At 47.4% G+C, this 22,836-nt stretch overlaps 1 protein-coding gene across 15 annotated transcripts in view; it reads left to right on the top strand.

Annotated features, from left to right (window-relative positions):
- DHX40 (DEAH-box helicase 40) overlaps positions 1–22,836 on the top strand; it is a 1,529,377-nt gene that overhangs the window by 752,744 nt on the left and 753,797 nt on the right. For all 15 annotated transcript variants that reach the window (XM_069615133.1, XM_069615132.1, XM_069615130.1 and 12 more), the window contains one exon: positions 22,350–22,436. In XM_069615133.1, coding sequence (XP_069471234.1) covers positions 22,350–22,436 — 87 coding nt within the window. The remainder of the gene's footprint in view (positions 1–22,349; positions 22,437–22,836) is intronic.

The following is a 22,836-nucleotide window of genomic DNA, read 5'->3' as shown; positions in this document are numbered from 1 at the left end:
CTGCGCACTTACTTCTGTATTTTCTTTTACTTGCTCCTCCAGCTTGCTTGTGTGATACGCAATTGCTAGAACATCTTGGGGCAGCAGTGCCACATCAATGGCTACATCGTCTATCTTGCCCACCAGTGTGGCTTGCAGTGTGGCAATAGCTTCTGGGATCTGTTGGTTCACCAGCTCCTTGCTGCTAGGGGGCGGCGGCTGTTTCCTCATTTTGTCGTCGTACTTCTCCCTTCAAGGTGTATGGCCTGACGCAAAGGTTTCAGCATGGTTTGTTTGTTTTTTGCCTTGCCAACCTTGGACGACATCTCGGTTTGATGAAGCTATTAGGTTCTTGCCACCAAAGTGTTCCAAAGGAGTTCCCCTTAGCCCCGGATCTTCAGAATCTGGTCCTCTGGTGTTTTGGAAGGCATGCAGCATTGGTGTGGCGTAGTCACCTCTCTTTAGGCAGGCACTGCGTCGCTATTTCTCTGCAAGAAAGCTCTCTCCTGGTGAGTGCTCTGTGGGGGGGGGGGGGCAGCCTCTCGTGCTTTTGGGATGTACAATGTTCAAGAAACCTGCACCTGCTACCACACTGGAGTCTTATGTTATTCGTGGTTGTGCGACCTCGCGGTGTCTATCCTGCCAGCGCGTGCGCCAGAGGTCGGTGTCTCAATTGCTGCAGGGATCTTGGCCCCATCTACCAGTTCGTGTCACAGTGTCCCTCTTAATCGCGTCTTGTGCCCAGCACTCCAAAGCGCCACCTCATCAGCAGTGCCATGTTACACTTGATCTTCTGCCCCACCATACGGGGGGGGTATCCTCCAGCGGCTCTCTCGCACCCAGCGGGCACAGCGCTATGCTGTTTGTCATTCTCCCTACATGGCCGTGACTATGCAGGGGCTGGGTCTCCTGCACGATATGGCTCTCTTCTCTCTCCACCACTGCCCCTGTGTTGGCTCTTTATTTCTTTGTCCCTTTGTCTTTTCTGTTATCTGAGGTCTCGGGTGTTAGGCAGAATCCTGTGCAGTTCCCTTAGGGAACACTGCAAAAAGATTACGACTACAGGAGTAAGCAGTAAACCCAATTGGTAGCAGTCTGTACCACCCAGATTCACCAGGTAACTGTGGCTGAGCAGTCAGACTTCTCTCAAGAAGAGTTAGGCAGTATACAGAGGATACACAATAGGGCTAAAAACACAGAACAAGCAAACACTGACCAGAGCTTTGTATCAGAAGTATATAATTATTTAACACACACTTTAGAAAATGCACTAGCACTATTAATCAAAGCAAGTTCAAAACACAATCAGAAAAGTATACACACCTCCCTTAAGAATTATTAGACAAGTCTAAGTCAAAACACCACTTTTTGTCAAAACCGAGGTGAGCGCGTTACATAGATGGCACTCCAATAATTAAATAAAAGGGAGAAAAAAAGGCAGGTCATAAAAATAAAACGGTTCCCAACACTTTTAGGAGACCAAAACAAGTTAGTGACGGCAGAGTCTACTGTAGAACCAAAGTTCGTAGGCCAGGCCCACTTTAAATGGAGCAAGGTGAAATGTGCCCAAGATCACACAGTTGAGAAATGCATTCAAGTCTTTGTAGAAATGTTCAAAAGAGATTGGGGTGGTTCAAAAGATAAAGTTAGAAGGTCTGGGGGCCAACCCAGTTGGAAAGCCAAGGATTTAAGGGTCACCTTGAGCAAACCGAAGAAAGGGAGGCCAGGTGGAACACAGTACCTTTTAAAGTTGAGGAAGCTCCAGCGGGTGCAGTTTGTGGTTTCGACCAGGGGAAGAGAGGACCTCGTCGAGGAGGAAACTTGGAGTCGTTGCGCTGCCCAGGGAAGAAACCAGCCGCAGAGTTTGTCAGTTAAAAGGTGTGTTCCTGGTATTCGCTGTCACAATGGTGAAGCTTGGATATCCGGCCGCCGGGGTGCTTGGCATGGGCGATTCGGCCAAGAGACGACCTAGAAGGCGAAATGGCGAACTGGTTGATCCCATTAGCTCAAAGGAAGAAGACTCTATCAGCAGATGATCTTCTCTTGTCGTCGGGAAAGTGGTGAGGTCATTGCAGCAGGGCTCCACCGGTGGTGTTGTCGTTGCAGATGGCTCAGCTTCTCCCCTCTTCGGATTTCTTAGGTCCTGTGGAGACTTCTGAAGTTCCAGTCCCAAAAGCCCTGCTTTTATGCAGAAAAACCCCCATTCAACAGCCTAGCTGTCACTCATACATGCTAAGTGGGCCAATCGGAACAGAGTGCTACTTGAGTTGCCAAGGCAACGCAGTCCAGGGTGCCCATTCCCCCATCCACACATCCTGTGGAACCCAGACAGAGTGGCACCAGTTGGAGGGCTTCTGTGGAGAAGCCTGCCAAAAAGTGGAACAAAGGGCCCGACCTTGATTGGAGTTACAGAGACGGACATGAACTCCATTTTAGAAAAGAGTTCTGGCAAAAAGACCCAACCGGTGATTTAATATTAAATAAATAAACCGGCAGTATCTTTAACATTGCACCAAAAAGTGGCGAGTTTAAAATCAATGGGAAAATCCCATAGGAAATATTCTGGTGGAATATTTTGCGTGGTAACCACTGCCACCAGCCAGAAACTCGACAAGGGGGGACTGGACAATGCCCCCTTGGAAACACACCCAGGGGCAATCGAATTAACCCCTTCCAGTACTTCCACAATATGATGATTTGTACTGGTTCTGTTCACAATTTTGGACTAGTAAAGTCAATGGTGACTTTACATGCCCTGGGAGACAGTAGTCAGTCCCAGGGTATGGAGTCTATGTTTCGGGGTCACCATGACACCCCTGTGTTACTGCACTGAGGGTGCTGTGTAACACACATACTAAAAACAGATGATACCCTATGGAGTAAAAAACCCCATAGCCCATAAGCACGCAAAAAGTCAAAGACATACCTGAAATCATGCCTAAGAGTGGGAGGAAAAGAGTCTCACTCTTAGTAGGAGAAAAAAACAAACCCCAAAGATCCAGCAAACCTGCTGGGGGACTCACTAGGTTTGGGAAATTAGCCTTATAAGAGAATTCTCCCTAACATCGGGCCACTTTGGTTGGCCGCTTTACACATGCACCCCTCGCCCCAGGACCTCAATCTCCTAATTTGGAGGGTGCCCGCGGCCTGCACCTGGTGGTGTGGGCAGAATCAGCTCCTCAGCCAATGCTCTGCCCAACTCGGGCCATGTTCCCCTTTGCTAGTCCAGTCCTCGGTCTGAGTCTAGGCCCAACCAAATACAGGGGAGAGTTTTAGTCCCTTACTTTGCCTTGGCCCGTTGCACAGGCTCTGGGAGTGGCGCGGGGTGGGGATCCCACCTTCATTCCAGGCACCTCAGTGTATTCATTCAGGGCCCCCTTACCCCCACCAACCCCTTACTGTCTGTCTTGGCTGTTCTGGGACACCGCCACCCTTCACACTTCCTTCATCCTCCGTACGATGAGCTCCCAAGTCCAGTGCTCAGGAACTCGCCAAATGCAGCTGTACGCCTCCTCCTCCTCCTCCTCTCTGCCGGCTGTCCTCAATCCTGGGGCAAAATCCCACCAACGCAGCCCGTGCCTCTATGCCGAGTGCCAGATCTCTACTCCTCCAGCCGCTTTGCTGTGGTGCCGTGAGGGCTCCTCTCCTCTGGCTGCAGTCCTCTTGAGTATTACCGGGGCTCTGCAATGCTATGTACCCGCAGCCTCGAGCTCCAGTCGAGTCCGTTTCTCCGACGACTCCTCATTAGTTCCTGAACAGCTGGGGAGCCTGTTTCCCGTAATATTTCCTCTCCTCCTGTGGCTTTCATTGCCCGTGAACACTCTGCAACTGCCACACAGCCACTACTGTCCCGAAGTAACCTCTGCCATTTTGGGACCGTCACTCCGCCAGTTCTGCGACACAGAATAGCTGAAGCCGGGTAGTTTCACTGACCTGGTCTATAGTCATGCCTGTTGCATGGTCTATGTCTTCTACCTAAGCCTCCGCCCTAGATAACTCCCTTTCTATCATGGCCTGCAATGCCGCTCGCTTTGACTATGGCGACCCCTCTAATGACAACCTTGTAGACCTCCCATAAGGTCCCAGCTGATGCTACACTGCTGGTGTTATGTTCAAAGTAGTCTTTGAAGCCCGCCCTCAGGTGATCACTGAACATCGGGTCCTGCAGACCCTCTGCTCTGAGCCTCCACGTCAGTATTCATGCTCTGGGGGGAAGGCCCTCCATGTGATTAGTAGCGGCGCGTGATCTGATAATACCCACGCTTTATAATCTGCCGCCATGAATTCGCCTATTGTTTCCGCTCCTGTAAATACATAGTCTAGTCTTGTATGTAGAGCCAGGCTATGTAATGTGATTACCCTCGGACCAGTGGGTGCAGGGTTCTCCAGATGTCTGTGAGGTTGAAAGCATACAACAGTGTTCAAAACCTTGGCTGGAGGAGCTGGGTGCGTGTATTTTCTGTCCAACCTGTCGAGGCCGAGATCCAGCGTGCAGTTAAAAATTCCCCCCCATAGTAGTGTGCTGTTCCTGTAAGGACGGATTTGGGTATACAATGTTCAGAAGTAGGCCGCTGCGTCGTGATTAGGGGCAGAAGTGTTAAATATACTCACTTCCCTTCTTTCTTGCAAACCGTGCATTATGATCGACCTACCTTCCTTATCTACTACCGTTTTCAGCACTTGGAAAGGTACCATCAGTGCTATCCACAACACTACTCGTCTGGCATATGCCGAGTACGTTGAGCCCAATGTGGTTCCCCTCCATCTATCGGTAAGGGTGGCTTGTTTCTCCTGGGTGAGATGTGTTTCCTGTAGGAGCGCTATGTCTACCCTTTGGCTGCACAGATCTGCCGTGATCCAGTTCCTTTTGATGTAACTACTGAGCCCTCTCACATTCCATGTGACTATTTTAAGTTCCCGGGCCATAATCACTGTTTACTCCGATCCCTTGTGGTACTGCTCCCCCTTGTGTGTCACGTGAGTGTGTAGGTTATTTCCCAACTGTCTTATTTAACTTCCCACCTCCCCCAACAATTGTCCAGCTCGGTACCTCATGCTCGGGTGTTCCTGCTTCTCACTCCCGTCCCAGTTCCCTCCTTCTACTGTTCCCAGGTGTGTAGCGGGCGGATATATAACTGCTAGTATCCGAGGGAAAAAAACATGTTGGGTGAAGGCAGTCTCCCTCAACGTGGGTTCCTCTTACGGAGTCAACATTGCTTTGCCTCCTGCGATTTGCTAATGTCTGTAGCCAAGCATAGTCCAAGCAAGAAACCGGCTGCGTGGGTTTAAAAGAAAACAGTTCAGTTGTATCAAGCAGCACAATTGGCCCTATCCGTCTCTTTTTGCGCTCCTCCTATTTTCACTGTGCTTTTCCATTGTCTATCCGTCCGCGGTGGCGGGTTCTCAGAGTCCATCCGTTTGTGTGCCTCTTCTGGCATGTCCAAAACATTGATCGGCTGTTTCGTAGGACCTTAAGTCTCGCCGGGTACAGCAGCATGTATCTAGGTTCAGATTTGCTGAGCCTTCTCTTTATTACTGAGGTAAAGTGCATTCTCTCTTTTTGAACCTGTAGGGTGTAGTCCGGATATGTAGCGATGTGCGCCCACGCTCTTTGGATCGTGCCGCCGTTTCTAAAGTATTCTAAGATGTTCTCTCTGTCCTTGTAGTTCAGTATGTGGGCAATAATAGGCTGCAGTGGGGCTCCTGGCAGTGGCTTGCGGGCCAGAGACCTGTGTCCCCGCTCCACTGTAAATCCCTCGGTTAGGGCCCCTAGGTCAATTTCCTGCAGCAGCATACTTTCGACAAAGTTCGTACGATTTGTCCCTTCTTGTCCTGTCGAAGACCCACAATCCTGACGTTTTTTCTAGCTCGACCTTTGGCGCCTTGAAACCTCTAGGTTTTTTGCTTGCTGTTGTAGCGTTGTGATATCTTCGCTGTGGCTTTTAATGCCGTCTGCGTTGTCCTCCACCTGTTTCTCTAAGGTCGATGTTCCTCTTGACATCCTGCTGAACAGGTTCACATCTTTACTCATTGCGTCCATCTTGGTCTCTAACAATGTTTTCAAGGCTGCTATCGCCACCAGGACCTGCTTATCTCCTGCGCTCTGTTCCATCGCTATTTGTCGCTCTACCACATGCAGCGTCTGCGCGTCTGCTGTGTGTGCCGTTTTCGCAAATGCATCCAGTGTCCCTTGCTTAGTTCTGCCTTTGGATGCCTTAGTAGGCATGTGTGGAACGTTCTCTGTCTGCTTATCATCAGCACAGGGTAGTCCTATCCCCCGTTGTAATCGGATGTACTTTGGCGCATGCCGCGTGCTCCAGCTGCGCTATCTAGTCCCAGGCCAGGGTCTAGGGATGCCTAGTGTTAGGGAGAATTCTCTGTTTAGGCTGAATTTCCCTACCTAGTGAGTCCCCCAGCAGCTTTGCTGGACTTCTGGGGTTTCTTTTTTTTCTCCTGCCAAGAGTGAGACTCTTTTACCCTCACTCTTGGACATGTTGAAGTGTGTTTTCTTGGTTAAACCTTGTGTTGAATGGGCTATGGGGTCTTTTACTCCATAGGGCCTCATGTATTTTTGTGATGTGGGTTACACAGCACCCTCTGTGCCGTGACCCAGGGGTGTCCTAGGGACTCCCCAACATAGACTCCATACCCTGGGACTGACTACTGTCTCCCAGGGCATGTAAAGTCACCAAAGACTTTGCTAGTCTTGAATCCTGAACAGAACCAGTACAAACCATCATATTGTGGACGTACTGGCTGGGGCAATTCGATTGCCCCAGGGTCTGTTAGTCGAGGGGGCACGTCTCCGTCCCCCCTGATCGAGTTTTGGCTGGTGGCAGTGGAAACTACTTTTTATATTCGACCGCGAATATTTCCCTATGGGATTTCCCATTGTTTTAGGCTAACACATTTATTTATTTATTTACGGTAGCCTTAAACATACCGCCGGGTTATATATTTATTAGTATAACTCCGGTTGGGACTTTTTGCCAAAACTTGATTCAAAAATGGCGTTGGCGTTCGCCTCTGTAACTCTGACCCAAAGTGGAGCCCTTTGTCCCACTTTTGGCGGGCTTCTCCACAGAAGCCCTCCAAAGTGGTGCCACTCTGTCTGGGGTACTTAGGAGGGGTGGAGGGGGATTTAGGCACCCTGCACTGAGTTACCTTGGTAACTCAAGTCGCACTCCGTCCTGATTGGCCCAAGTGGTGAGCCGGCCGGCTCACCACTTAGCATGTTTGAGTGACAGCTAGGCTGGGTGAATGGGGGTTTGCTGCATAAAAGCAGGGCTTTGGGGACTGGGACTTCAGAAGTCGCCACAGGACCAAGAATCCGACGAGGGAAGAGCTGAGCCGACCTGCCTCGACGACACCACCCGGTGGAGCCCTGCTGAACCGTCTCACCACTTTCCCGACGACCGAGGAGAACTCTTAACGGAGTGGCTCCTTCCCTTGACTGGTGGGGACAACCAGTTTTCGCCTTCTTTTCGCTTCTCGAGGTATCTCGTGGCCGCCTTGCCAGTGCCAAGCACCCCGGCAACCGGAACCCCACCACTTTTACCCCAACCACGAAAGTCGGTACAACCCTTTAACCGGAGGACTCCGCGGCTGGTTTCTTCCCGGGCAGTGCAACGACCTTCTTCTTCTGCTCTTCAGCGAGAACTTCTTCTCCCCTGACCGACGTCGAGCCTTGCTGCCACTGCCTGGAACAACTGCCACCGCTGGAGGACCCTTTCCGCTTAAGGTACCGTGTTCCGCCTGGCTTCCCTTGCCACCGACTGTACGGGGTAGATTTAGCCCCCGGCTTTCGAACCTGGGAGTGCCTGGAACACCTTGGCTAAACTTTCTAAACCACTCTAAACTCTTTCTAACTCTTTGCAAGACTTTGAATCCCTAATAACAGTGTGATCTTGGGCACATTTTCGCTCCGGCTACTCTAAGAGTGGGCCCTGCCTAGTGACTTTTGCTCACCTGTGACTTTGTGCTTCTTTGAGCCTATTGCAAGTGTTCTGGACCTTAGAGTGGTGTGTTTAACCCATTTCTGTTTCTCTTTTATCCCTTCCTTGAACCTTCTAGAGTGTCATCTAACGTTAAGCATTCACCTCTGTTTTAATTATGTGATGTTAACTTAGAGTTGACTAGATAGGAGTAAGGGTTGAAACTGCTTTCATTATAACTGTGTTTGAAGTGTTTTTACTATACTTTGCTAGAGTGTTTTCAACTTATGTGTTCTTAAAAATAAATAACTATATACTTTTGAAACCAAGCTCTGGTCTTGTGCTATTGTGTCTGAGTACATATTGTGTATACTTTGCATACTGCCTAACTCTTCTTGAGGGAAGTCTGACTGCTCAGCCACAGCTACCAGGTAAATCTGGGTGGTGCAGACTGCTACCAAGTGGGTTTACTGCTATACCTGTAGTCTTAAATCTTTTGCAGTGTTCCCCAAGGGAACTGCACAGGTTTCTGCCTAACACTGGTGTACAGCGGTGGGATTTGTATTGAGTATACATTTCATTGTACTTTAGATACCTTAGTGCAACTAACCACAAAGCTTAGCACTGTAAAAGTAATCCTCTAACATGTCAGTTATAGAAAGCTATAGTCAAGAGTCCCTTGCAGCCAAAACTGCTGATTGTTTAAGAGTGCTCTGTAAACATAAGGATCTCCTGACTAAGGGCAAGAAAATGGAGCTGATTGAAAGATTGTTGGCTAACCAAAGTCTGGGTGATGGTTCAGAGGAACCTACCACTCCAGCAACTGTAGATGACAGTATTGAAGTTAACATGGAGCAAAATGTTGATGATTCTGAGGAAGAGTCAGAAGAGGAGGGTGAGGCTGTTGTAACTGTCCCCCCTAGGCCTCTGCCTGCTCTACCTGCTGTACCTACTGGACCTTTACCAGGTCCCACATTTAGTCCTCAGTACTTTGAACTGGAGAAAATGAAGCTAGAATTGGAGTATAAGAAGCTTAATGCTCAAACTGACAAAGAACTAAGGCTAAGGGAAATGGAGCTCAAGTATGACTTAGAAATGAAGAAATTATCTGTTGAGAATGTTTCTCTCTCTGGCTCCTCTAGAAGTTCCAGTCCTAAAAGACCCCGGATGCCTAAAGAATTGGTTGGTATGTATGAGCCTAAGTTGGATGTGTTGGATTGGTTGTCTCTGTTTGAATATAATCATGGGCTCCAGAACATCACAGGAAATGACTTACTCACCTGGTTGTTCTCTAGGCTTCCCCCTGTTGCAACTGATGTGGTAATGGAGATGGGGGAGGAGGATAGGAAGGACTATGAATGTGTGAAACTAGCTTTGATAGCTAGGTTTGGGAAGACCCCTTCCCAGTATCTTAAGAGGTTTAGGAGCCTCAAAAAGCATGATGGTACCCCTTGGGCTACCTGGGTGAGTGAAGGGTTGAAAAACTTAGAGGGATGGATTAAGGGTTACAAGGTGAACACTTATGAGGGAATGAGAAATCTCTTTATGTTGGAGTCAATTTATGATGCCTGCTCTCCTGAGCTCAGACAGCACTTGGCTGATTCACAGGAATTAGATCCTAGGAAGCTAGCTAAGGCTGCTGACTTGTGGGTTGCCAACAGGGCTACTCACAAGGATTCTGGGGTAACTCAGAAGAAGGAGGAGGGAAAGCAGCCACCCAAAGTGAATCCAGAGAATTCTAATACTTCCCATACCAAAGAGGGCCACAAACAACCAAATAACCAGGGTAAGCCCCAGGGTAAACCGAATCAGGCTAGTGTACCTTCTGGCCACAAGCCAGAAGGAGGTCAGAACAAGCCACCCTTCCAGAGAGCATTTGGACAATGCTATGTCTGTCAGGGTACTGACCATATCAAAGGAGATCCCAAGTGCAAGGGTAAACCTGCAGGGATCAGCACAGTCTCCTTAGCCTTCACTCCTGAGGATGAAGTACAGATGGCTAGTGCCCACTTTGAACTCTTTGCTGAAGAACCCTTGGGTCTTCAAGCAACTGTAAACTTAGAGCCTATGGGTCTGATTAGTCCCCAGAATAGGGTTGTGTATAACTCCCTTCCTGTTAACTCTAAGGTGTATTATGTGGACAGTGTTCTTGTCAATGGCCAGGATACTCCTGCCAGGAGAGACACTGGGGCCAGCAGAACAGTAGTGGATGAAAGCTTCTTTCAACCTGAGGATGTGGCCAAAGCACCCAAAGGTCCCACTAAGATGTCTGGAGGCCCTGTCCAAATGGTTCCTATTCTACCAGCCCTCATTCAGTGTAACAACATGACAGTGAGGATCCCTGTCAGTGTTCAGACTGAGGTACCTGGGAAGGTCCTGTTGGGGAATGACCTAAGAACTCTAGGAGTAGTGTCCCATACCCCCAGGCCTCCCAGTATGGAGAAGCAGAACTTAACCAAATTGGCTAGAAAGGCTACCTTGAAGGACCCTTCTAAGCCTGTGGGACCCTCTACTGAGAACCCCACTACAAGCCCTGGTGTTAGTAAGTTGACCTCTAACCCAGGCACATTTCAGGATAGTATGCTAGGAACATGGGCGCCCCAACCAAGCTCCATCATTGTTCCCCTAGTCTCAGAGTCTCTGACTCCCCCTGCTTCTGAGGAAGAGGTGGATAGACCAACTAGGCCCCTATCTGGACCTGAGAGAACTGGTAATTCTCAGTGCTGGTGGAAAACCAGAAAGGAAAAGTCTAAGGCCAAAAACCTTCAGACTGTTGGACCTTCTACTGATGACCCCAACTCAACTCCTAATATTAGGGGGGAAACTCCTAAAATAGGTAAGGGTAGATCTAAGAGGAAGGGGAAGCAGGTGCATTGCCTAACCCCAACCCCTCCAACCAAGAGGCCTAAGACCCAACCTGCTCCCACAAGAGAGGTGGTGAGGAACCTTGGAGGCCCCTCTAGATCTAAGGGAATCCTTTATAAGGACCCCTTCAAAAAGCCTAACATAGGTTCAGAAGTTGTACCAACTTCTGAGGGACTGGTCAACCAGATCCCCTATAACAAAAAGACTGATGTTCCTCAAAGGGTTTGTAGGTCCTTTAGCTTGCAAAAGAAAACCTTTGAGTTCTCCCTTAAGCAAAGGTCAAGGTGTCACCATCAAAATGCTGATGGACTCTCTAGGATGTATATCATCGACTAGAGGTATGAGGTTCATCCAGGAGTGGATTAAATCCTCCTGTCCCTTAGTCTGGGGGGGGGCGAGTGTTAGGGAGAATTCTCTGTTTAGGCTGAATTTCCCTACCTAGTGAGTCCCCCAGCAGCTTTGCTGGACTTCTGGGGTTTCTTTTTTTTCTCCTGCCAAGAGTGAGACTCTTTTACCCTCACTCTTGGACATGTTGAAGTGTGTTTTCTTGGTTAAACCTTGTGTTGAATGGGCTATGGGGTCTTTTACTCCATAGGGCCTCATGTATTTTTGTGATGTGGGTTACACAGCACCCTCTGTGCCGTGACCCAGGGGTGTCCTAGGGACTCCCCAACATAGACTCCATACCCTGGGACTGACTACTGTCTCCCAGGGCATGTAAAGTCACCAAAGACTTTGCTAGTCTTGAATCCTGAACAGAACCAGTACAAACCATCATATTGTGGACGTACTGGCTGGGGCAATTTGATTGCCCCAGGGTCTGTTAGTCGAGGGGGCACGTCTCCGTCCCCCCTGATCGAGTTTTGGCTGGTGGCAGTGGAAACTACTTTTTATATTCGACCGCGAATATTTCCCTATGGGATTTCCCATTGTTTTAGGCTAACACATTTATTTATTTATTTACGGTAGCCTTAAACATACCGCCGGGTTATATATTTATTAGTATAACTCCGGTTGGGACTTTTTGCCAAAACTTGATTCAAAAATGGCGTTGGCGTTCGCCTCTGTAACTCTGACCCAAAGTGGAGCCCTTTGTCCCACTTTTGGCGGGCTTCTCCACAGAAGCCCTCCAAAGTGGTGCCACTCTATCTGGGGTACTTAGGAGGGGTGGAGGGGGATTTAGGCACCCTGCACTGAGTTACCTTGGTAACTCAAGTCGCACTCCGTCCTGATTGGCCCAAGTGGTGAGCCGGCCGGCTCACCACTTAGCATGTTTGAGTGACAGCTAGGCTGGGTGAATGGGGGTTTGCTGCATAAAAGCAGGGCTTTGGGGACTGGGACTTCAGAAGTCGCCACAGGACCAAGAATCCGACGAGGGAAGAGCTGAGCCGACCTGCCTCGACGACACCACCCGGTGGAGCCCTGCTGAACCGTCTCACCACTTTTCCCGACGACCGAGGAGAACTCTTAACGGAGTGGCTCCTTCCCTTGACTGGTGGGGACAACCAGTTTTCGCCTTCTTTTCGCTTCTCGAGGTATCTCGTGGCCGCCTTGCCAGTGCCAAGCACCCCGGCAACCGGAACCCCACCACTTTTACCCCAACCACGAAAGTCGGTACAACCCTTTAACCGGAGGACTCCGCGGCTGGTTTCTTCCCGGGCAGTGCAACGACCTTCTTCTTCTGCTCTTCAGCGAGAACTTCTTCTCCCCTGACCGACGTCGAGCCTTGCTGCCACTGCCTGGAACAACTGCCACCGCTGGAGGACCCTTTCCGCTTAAGGTACCGTGTTCCGCCTGGCTTCCCTTGCCACCGACTGTACGGGGTAGATTTAGCCCCGGGCTTTCGAACCTGGGAGTGCCTGGAACACCTTGGCTAAACTTTCTAAACCACTCTAAACTCTTTCTAACTCTTTGCAAGACTTTGAATCCCTAATAACAGTGTGATCTTGGGCACATTTTCGCTCCGGCTACTCTAAGAGTGGGCCCTGCCTAGTGACTTTTGCTCACCTGTGACTTTGTGCTTCTTTGAGCCTATTGCAAGTGTTCTGGACCTTAGAGTGGTGTGTTTAACCCATTTCTGTTTCTCTTTTATCCCTTCCTTGAACCTTCTAGAGTGTCATCTAACGTTAAGCATTCACCTCTGTTTTAATTATGTGATGTTAACTTAGAGTTGACTAGATAGGAGTAAGGGTTGAAACTGCTTTCATTATAACTGTGTTTGAAGTGTTTTTACTATACTTTGCTAGAGTGTTTTCAACTTATGTGTTCTTAAAAATAAATAACTATATACTTTTGAAACCAAGCTCTGGTCTTGTGCTATTGTGTCTGAGTACATATTGTGTATACTTTGCATACTGCCTAACTCTTCTTGAGGGAAGTCTGACTGCTCAGCCACAGCTACCAGGTAAATCTGGGTGGTGCAGACTGCTACCAAGTGGGTTTACTGCTATACCTGTAGTCTTAAATCTTTTGCAGTGTTCCCCAAGGGAACTGCACAGGTTTCTGCCTAACACCTAGCAGCTGGGGTGCGCCGCAGCAGTGATGGCTGTCACGTGCGCTGAGATGGGCTATCTGTAAACCCAGCTTAGCCTGCAGGGTGTTCAGGCTCTTGGTGCTGCTCTGCTTGTAGCAGATGTGCTTCTTGGCAGCCCTGCGATTGGATGGGCCATGGGCTCTGGGCGTTCCACCTCCTGCTCCAGTCTGGGGGTAGCCTGTTATCTGCCCCGGGCTGCTCAGCAGGGCTCTCTGTGTTGCCTTTCTGCAGTACTGCCTCTGCGCCCTGATCACAGTCTTTGCACTAATATAATGTGGCTCTATGGGGATCTCAGTTCGCCGGGCGAGCCCCTACCAGTCGGTCCACTGTGTTACCGCCAGCTACTGGCAGTTAGTTATGGGGCTCTGCTTACTACTGGGCTGTTATACATACCCTGGTGCTGATTGTACGTGTCCTCCTTAACTGGCAATCGGGCCCGTAGCCGGGCATTTAACTGCACGTGGGGCACTTGGCCTACAGCCCCTTGCTGCTTCTGGGGCTGCCTGGGGCTCCATGTTCTTGTCCATCTACTGCTCTGGCTGGGGTGTTCTGATGTACCTAGCAGTGCCTTCAATCCCAGTGTGGGTCGTAGACCGCTTTCCCTTGCACATGCTCTGCTGCTGTTGCTTTCACTTGTAGCTCCGTTTCTGCTTTGCGTGCTGGGATGGTGCCACCACCTTGAGCCTGCCCCGCTTCACCTCTGCAGCTAGTATTCAGTACGTCGCGCCGTCCATGTCATCAGACTCCGTGCACTCTCTGGGTCTGGGCAGTGCGTTACGTATGGGTCTCCAATCCGCCTCATACACTTTGCGTGTGCTGTTTTACTGCAGCCTTGGGTCCCCCCGCGGTGCAGTCCCTCATCCGTTGCCACCAGTCTTGCGGCGCCGTCTCTCCTTTGTACTTCTACAGACCGAGTTGTCTGCAGTACGGCTCCTGCCTCTGTCCCTCCGCGCTCCTTATCAAGCAACTAAGTGTTTCTGCTCCGGCCCTCTTCTTGCTGGCCCATCAGCGTTCCTGGCAATTTTGCAACCCTCTCAGCGCGGCGAGTTAGACTGCTGCCTCGAGGGCCGCCGCCATTACGGGCCTCAGGTCCTTCATTACAATGCTAGTTTTGGCTGTCCCGTTATGCCATGCCGCCTCCGATTTCCTCCAGGATTTCACCCGCATGTGCCTCCATTGTTCAGGGAACCATCCGTCCGATTTTCTTGTTTATGATTAATGAGATCTGCTAGCTTGGAAAGAATCTTTGCAGATCTCGCAGGAGGTCTGGGGAAGACGTTGTACTGCATGGCAGCCTGGCCACCCCCCCCCCCCCAGAGAATCCCTATATGTTGACAAGGAAACCTACTGTTGTGTCAAAAGGAAAACTACTTTTGGTGCATACAAAGCTTGGAGAAGGGAACCCTGAGCTATGAAGAATTGTTGGAACTTAGCTTAACAACAAAGCCTCAAGATACTTCCTTTTGTGACAACTTTAATATTCAACTTGGGGAAGAGAACCGTAAGACTTGCTACCATGAAACTGTATTGAATTTGGGGAAGGGAATCCTTGCATGTAAAAAGGTGTGGAAATATATAACCTTAAAACCAAGGGAAGGGAACTTGAACATGTTGGTGAACTTATTGATATTTGGGGAGGAAAAGCTGAAGAATAAGCATGAGCTGGAAATGGCTCTGAACTTTACTTTTGGAACACTGTTCAATGTATGGTTGACATCCCTACACATTGTTTTAATGTTAGTTGTGAGGGCAAGCATAGGTTTTTAGACACAGACACACTTTTAAGTTGAACTTACTGACACAGACTGTCCTTATTTTCTTTAGGTAGGGAAATCCCACCTTAGCATAGGGCAAGTTAGATCTTAAACCATCCTGACATTTAAGTTAATAAAGGTATTTTGTTTCATTGAATCTGTTGTCTGTGTCTCCTTCCATGATGCCAACCTCACAGATCACTGTTGGTTTGTAGTAGTTTGGGGCTAAGTAGGTGATTTAGCCAATACTCATCCCTGTACAACTGCAGGGCAGTAGTCATTTTATCACACCATTACTTTCTACCTTATTGAGTGAGCTGCAGTTATTTGCTAACATCTATAACTAAATCACTGATACACTCTAAAATTACTAAAAACTGAGGGCTCCGTGGGGAACCCTGTACAAATATCTCAGTTAGGGTAAGTGCCTTTGCACGTCATTTGAAAGGTGTTTTAAAGGGCTTCCAAACCTTCTCCCTTTGAAATCAGTAGGGGTAAATGCCATACATCTGCTTTGGTTATAGGGAAAAGTCAGGTAAATTCTCCTTTTGCCACACAGGTGCAGCTGGACAGATGGCCAGCCATTGGGGGCACCAGAGTAGGGAAACCCCTAAGACAAGTTCCAGCCTAGGGTACAAGAGCCGACAGGTCAGGAAGACCTAGATTTAGTGCGAGTACCAGGCCAACTTTATACAGTAGAGGTAAATTGGAGAAGATGGGTAAAACCGCACTACTCCCAGACCCAAGGGACCCCTAAGGATGGAGCCTCCTACCAGATCAGGACTACAGGACCTGGAAGCAAATACTCCAGTCTTGGTTGCAGAATATGGCAAAGCAACAGTGAGTTTGTGTTTAGGTTTAGGCCCAGCTAGTGGTAGCTGGGGCCACTGAGTAGAGTGACTAGTAACCAGGATCCAGCAAGGATCAATAAGAAGGCCCAATGAATGAAAAACCTGGAGAGAGGACACACAAGGCAGGAGACTCTGCAGCAATGAAGAGAGCAACCGGAACATGCAAGAACCCTGCCAAGGTCCTGGGTCAGCTTAAGAGATCAGATGGGTGCAGCTAACCAAAAAGAAACTGCTCCATGACATATGAAACGACTGGAGGCAACCCAAGATGATACATGAAAGAGCAGAGGGAGAATAGCAGCAAGCCACCCTGTGTTACTATGCCAGAAGGCCCAGGAGATGCACCCTACAATAGGTGCTTGGGCCAGAAGGCTGATAATAGATGTCTAGCAACTGCAGGTGAGAAATAGTCCAGCAAGGACAAGTAGTCCAATAAGCTAGCATGACAGAAAGCATTAAAGGAAGACCCATGCATGGGATTCCACCAGCAAGTAAGGATCAGGTTTAAAGGACAAAGCCAGTCTTAATACAGTATCGCCAAAGCAGGCTATTCAAGAACAGCCCATCTTTCAGCAGTGTTGGGTGTTTTTGTGGCGTCAGGACGATCCCATGGCAGTAAAATATGCATTTTGCTGATGTCTTGTAGTCCACACAGACAAAGGAATAATGCAAAACAAAATGACTGGGAGAAGGTTCTCAAAAATTAATTTGTATCTAAAATGACCACCATAAAGTGCGCTTTCATAATTGTACAATTGATGTTATGCACATAACTTATGCGAAACATACATTGCACAGATATGAAAAGTGTGCCAAAGAAGAGAGGGGTGAGGCAGGGAGCAGGGTAAACAGCACTTGGATAAGAGAGACTTTGGGAAGTTCTTGACAGGGGACCTGGAGATGGCGAGATCCATTTCAGAACTCCCCTAGTACACAGAACAGAGTTACGGCCGTTTCGAAATAAATCCATTTCGCCATCCTTAACTACAATCTCCATACTGGTGTGTTGGGCTGTCATAGATGGCCTTAAGAACACACCAACTCTCGAAGAGTGTTCAAGGTTTTTTATTAAAGAGATTTCTAAGGGTCACTACGATGGTCACTAGAGATCGGTAACTCCTACTGTCCAATTGCTAACTGGCTGGTTGAGATGGCCTAAGGGCAAACACCCTTTCTATCTGTCTCCCTCTGGGATCAATCTAGGCAAAGCTTAACCTAGGCTCCACAATGCAATTGGCATGAAAAGAAGTGCCTTCCAAGCACTCAAGTCTCAATTTGTCCTTTGCATGCACACCCTCCTCGCCCTTATGGTCTGTCCTTCCTCTCCCTCTCTTCTACTCTACACCCTCCCTGCTTCCCACTCTCCTTCGTCACTCCCTCTCCATCTCTTTGATGCTCCTCCTTCTTACTCCTCCTCTCCTCTGCATTCTACAGTGACTCTACCCAACTCCACTGCAACTACTCTACACTACTACTACTCCCCTCTTTACTACTATTACTACTACTCTCCTGTCTCCACTACATCTTTCTCCACTACTATTATCACTCTCTCCTCTCCACTACTACGTTACACTCTACCCACACCTTCTACCACAGCCTCTCACCCAGTCTGTAACCCTCTACTCTCCCTCTGTTAGCCTCACTCATATACCTTCTATACACACTCATACACAAGTGCCACTTTCTCCTACAAACCAATACCTCATCTTGCACACTCCTTCAGCAATCCTTTTCCACGCTCCTATGCACAATCCTTCCTCTGCTTTTTCTTTTGGTCCTCTTTCTGCTCCCTTGACCACACCCAAACAACCCACATCTTCCTGTTTCCTGTGCACCTTTTTTCCCCACTCCTTCCCTCTCATTGGCTCTCTCCCCTGGTTCCCAGGGACAACTGCTGGCTTTCCTTTCCCCAGGGGAGTTGTTACATGTGCATAAACATATAAAGGGGGTTTTAAGCCCTGCCCCTTCTGCACACGGGTCGTCTTGCATTTGAAAATGGAAGCCCGTTCATATGATTAGAGTTTCTGTTTGTATCAAGGTCGATTGGAGTGTCTGCCGTACCTGTCTGATAAGGGAACTGCTATGTGGTTCTGCCGATGGTAAGGATAGTACTGCAGTTCATGTCCCACCGAAATTCTGGGACGCAAGCTTGATTTGCAGTCCATTCCTTGGTCCTTGTGAAGGAAAGAGAAACAGCAGTCTTTCTCGCAAGGAACGTTGGATTTTGAAGATCTAATGTGCAGATTGCTCCCCCGTTCCGTAGTTACTCTCTGCCTCTCTCCTGGTTGGGTTGCTCACTCGCTCCTCCACCACCAGGTCTTCTGGGGCATGTAGTCCTATAGAACAAACAGAGAAAAACTGTCCAGCTTTGTGCAATACAGGTATGGGGCAAGAAAAGGTGATACTTATTTCAGCCATTCAGTCACAGGTATAAGAGACAGAGAACAGGGCCCTCACACCCTGCCTCTAGGGCAGACTTGGCTCCGGTGAGGAGTCATGATGCTTTCTTGACAGGGTCATGTACCTGACCTTGTTAAAGCTACTAATTCTTTAAAAATGGCTACAAATTTTGTGTGGCCAAAAGTAAATAACAACTGCCACCAGCCCACTCCACAATACACTAACAGTGTGATAGAATCATCCAGGCACCAAAATGGAGTGCTTATAGAGCTCTTTTATTCTGGTTGCCGTATAGGCTACTAAGGGCAGCCTATCAGAAAAGGGTTATTGTGATTGGCGGCATCAGTGGAAGTTACTGTAGTTACAAACATAAAAAAGACATGCAAGCCAGAAAAAAACCTTTAGGTGATTCAGAAACGTATGGAGTCAGAACCCCAAAAATGAAATTTGGCCCTAAGAATGATAACTATGATGACGACAATGTTGAGCTCAGAAGACCATTGGAAAATAGTTTTGCATTGAATTTGCCACATTTGTAAAAGCAAGTTGCCATGCCTAACCATGACTCATTCCTGCTGGTGAATTTACCTGGCCCAGATCAGCTGTTGGGTTATCTCGAGCTACCTGAAGCCTAATTGTTCATTTAGCGAGTAGTCAGTGTTCTCTTTATCTTTATTTCAGCAACTAGCTAGAAAAACAAACATATCATCAAATACAATTTCCAATATTTATAATGAGATACAAAAGATAAGTCAGACTGGGGTGCGTCAGATTTTGTAAAATTACATTATATGAAAGTCCCTTATATAAATCTATAAACGGGTAAAGCAATAAAATACACTGTAATTTCACATAACATCATACAAATATAATCTAATGTAATAAACTAATAGCGTACAAGATCGACTTATTTCCGCCAATGGTAAAAACAAATAATGTACAAATGTGCTATTTATAGTGCCTTATGCTGGTACTGTGCAAATTGGTTAAAAAAATATCATCATGCCCATGTAAAACGGATTTGCGAAAACTCAAAATAAGAAAAAAACTCTGTACCTTTCATATTGGAGATCTATAAATATGCTGATTGGTGACTATTGTCAGCACTTTGTCCTAATTAGCCATTGCTTTATGAATATATGTAATCACCACAAAATTAAAAGCCATGTTGACCATTTGTTTGCAATACAAATAGGCTGCAGCATGACTGCAAAGGTCGGCCTCTAACAAAAAGGGTTTTAGGTAGTGTTTTCTTAATGCGTTATATCTACGACAACATTAAAATGCATATTAAAGTGTTCCTCACGTTATCACAAAGAGGACATAGAACTGTCCCATTTGACCCCCAACTAATAGTAAATGTTGCTAATGGCAAAATACCTGCCCTTAATTTAATAAACAGCAATGTGCCAGTCTTGGACCCGAATTATCCAGATATGACTTGTATCCAACCCGGAGTTTACAATCCCAATACTGGGCTACTGGGACTACTCAGGCTCTTTATCCTATCTTCAGTTAAAAACTGTTGGGGAGAATTCTCATTCAATGGCTAATTTCCCTTACCTAGTGAGTCCCTCAGCAGCTTTGCTGGATTTCTGGGGTTAATTTTTCCCACTTGGTAAGAGTGTGAGCTTTCCCCCCACTCTTACCCATGTTTTGCCATGTGTATTTCATCTGTTTTTGTGATTGTGGGCTCTGGAGTACACCACTTCAGTAGCCCCCTTTTTTTGTGTGTTACACAGCACCTTCAGTGCAGTGACACAGGGTTGTCTTTTAGACTTCCCACCGACTCCATTTCTGGGGCTGACTACAGTCCCCCAGAAAAGGGTAAAGTTGCCATTAACTTAACTTAGTCATTTAACCACAGATCCAGTACACCCCATTTTACATGGAGTACTGGAAAGGGTTAATCCTTAGCCCTTTTTATCTGTACCTCCTAGAGCATTGTTTCGCTTTTTTTACATTTAGACTTGGCTGGTAGCAGTGGTATCTACCTTAACTTTTCTACCGTGATTATACTATATAAACGTGGTATTGTTTTAGGCTACTATATTAGCCTCGAACTTAAACCCGCTTCACCAAATACTTTTTCTTTTGGCTTCGATCGGGTTTATTCACCATTTCTTTTTGTTAAATTCCTTCTTGTGTTTTACTTTGCGCGGCAAACCAGGTTTGCCTTCTTTGTTCACTTTCTTTTGGCGGGCATCTGCCAAGAAGCCCTCCTCTAGGTGCCTGGGTGTCTAGGTGGGCTGAATGTGAGGGAGGGGTGTAGTCATCCCCTGCACAGGGTATCCTAGGAAACCCAAGTCGAACTTCGCCATGATTGGCTGAGGTGGTTGTCCACGATGGACAACCCCCCTGCTGCGTGATTGACAGCCAGGCTGTGTGAATGCGGGATTTCCGCATAAAAGGCAGGACTCTTGGGCTAGAAGTCAGAGTCGCCACTGGAACTACAAGGAACCGAAGAGAAGCGGAGAATAAGTCGGCTGCTGAAACGATCCTTTCCCGGTGAAGCACTGCTGCAGTCCTAAGCTATCTACCCTGCAACGACCAGAGAAGATCCAATTTGGAGTCTTCTTCCCTTGAGCCTGGTGGGGATAACCAGCTCATCTTCTACAGCCAGATGATCCTCTTCTTGGTCGAAATCGCTGCACACTGCTGAAGTGGTCCGGATAGCCATCTGAAGAGCCTCTCCTGTTTTTAAAGAGCGCACCTTTTATTCACCGTCGCTGCTGCCGGCTTCAGCCCTGTGTGGTGCAGACCCCTCCAGTCGTCCTCCTTCGTATCGAAGCTCCAGGAACCGTGGGTCTGCAGGAAATTACCAGGAACACCTGCCGTGGCACCAGCTTCTTCATTGAATAAGGTACTGTGTTCTGCTCGAGGAATTAGGGTAAATCCCTTTTCTTCGCCTTCAAGGCTTGCCCTTGTCTTCCCTCCTTCTTATAACTTTTGCTTCCTCTGTTGACAATATCTAAGTACTCCTGGCTGCGTTGAATCGTGAACTGTCCAACTGTGTGATCCTCGACAACAGGAACCCGGTTCCACTTGACACTGGCTCCGGCCTATTGACTCTTGAATTTCTGTCTGAGTGTTCTCCGATTCTGTCTGCCTTGACAAAAGTAGTGCCTATGATATTTGCCCTCACCTCTCTCTGGGTATCTCAGGTGCTAAGTGTGTTTTTGCCCCGATAACATATTTCTTGCCGCGGATACGCGTTTCTTTAGTAAGACTAAACTGTCATTACTGTCAAAAAGTGATCGCAAGTGTATTCCCGGTAACTTCTTTTGTTTCACAACACCGGTCCGTTAAAACACAAGGTACTTACCTTGAAGTTATACCGTACAAAGTGAATTGGTTAGTTGTAGTATATTTTACGTGTGGTTTTGAATTTATAGAAGTGTTGTGTTTATAACAAACAGTTTAAAAATAAATGTACTTATATTTTTTACCTGAAACCTTGAGTCAGTGTTTGCTTGAGTCACAGTAATTGTGGTCCCTTTGTGTAATCTCTGCTACTGCTCATATACTCTTGAGATAACCCTGGCTGCTCCGCTACTGCTACCACTTTAACATAGTAGTACATGCTTGTACCAAAGGTCAAACTTGTATTGCTACCTGTGGTCTTAATTGTGTGTAGTGGTCCTTAAGGGCACTGCACAGGATTCTGCCTAACAAAAATGTATCTTGTATTTCCATTGTTAACATTGATTTATGCTTGGGGCAATTGTACTTGGGTTCAGCCACTGATCAGCAAAACCCCGTAATAAAGATTTTTCACATGTTTTAACTATGTTAATTTAGAGAGTATCGAGCCTGATAACGCAACACACTAACCTTGCCCCTAACCTCTGCAGATAAATAAAGATCGAAGTATGGAAATGTGGGATTTAAATTGCATCCTTCCCAAAGCATTTTGAATAAAAGTTAAGGAAACTGGAGAATGCAAAGACCCATCTTTTTTGGTATTTCAAATGTGCTCATGATATTGCCATTGATTTTCCCCTTGGAATAACATTTCAATGTCTTTCCCCAGGTATGTAGTAGACAGTGGTTTTGTGAAGCAGTTAAACCATAATCCTCGCATTGGCATGGACATCCTTGAAGTGGTCCCCATCGCACAGTAAGTTTAACAAGATGCATTTTGCAAAGTTTTATGATGCGATTTTGGACTGTGTGAAAGGTGGACGTTTGCTGAATAGGGTGAGCCATATAGTCACCAGTACTAAATTCAACATCACTTTAATGTGTTATTTTGTATGGTCCAGCACAACTTTTCTCCTTGTCTGTTCAATAAGATAGAATCAAAATACTTCATTTCTTGCTATCTGTACACATTAATAGTCTGTAGATTCAGAAAGCAGATGTGAGTCTTAACTGTACCAAGTGAGCTTAATACTAGTACTGTATCTTACTGTATGCTTGCTGATAAACAGTAGTACTCGTACGTTTAGTCTCCTTTCCTCTTTCTCCATACAGAGACAAGACCAAAGCATTTTTTTGCAGCACCAAAAAATAAATGG

This window comes from Ambystoma mexicanum, chromosome 9, assembly GCF_040938575.1.
Source record: "Ambystoma mexicanum isolate Mex_15411 chromosome 9, UKY_AmexF1_1, whole genome shotgun sequence".
Classification (NCBI taxonomy): domain Eukaryota; kingdom Metazoa; phylum Chordata; class Amphibia; order Caudata; family Ambystomatidae; genus Ambystoma; species Ambystoma mexicanum.
Note: the sequence above shows the minus strand (reverse complement) of the source record. Positions and strands in the feature narration are given on the sequence as shown.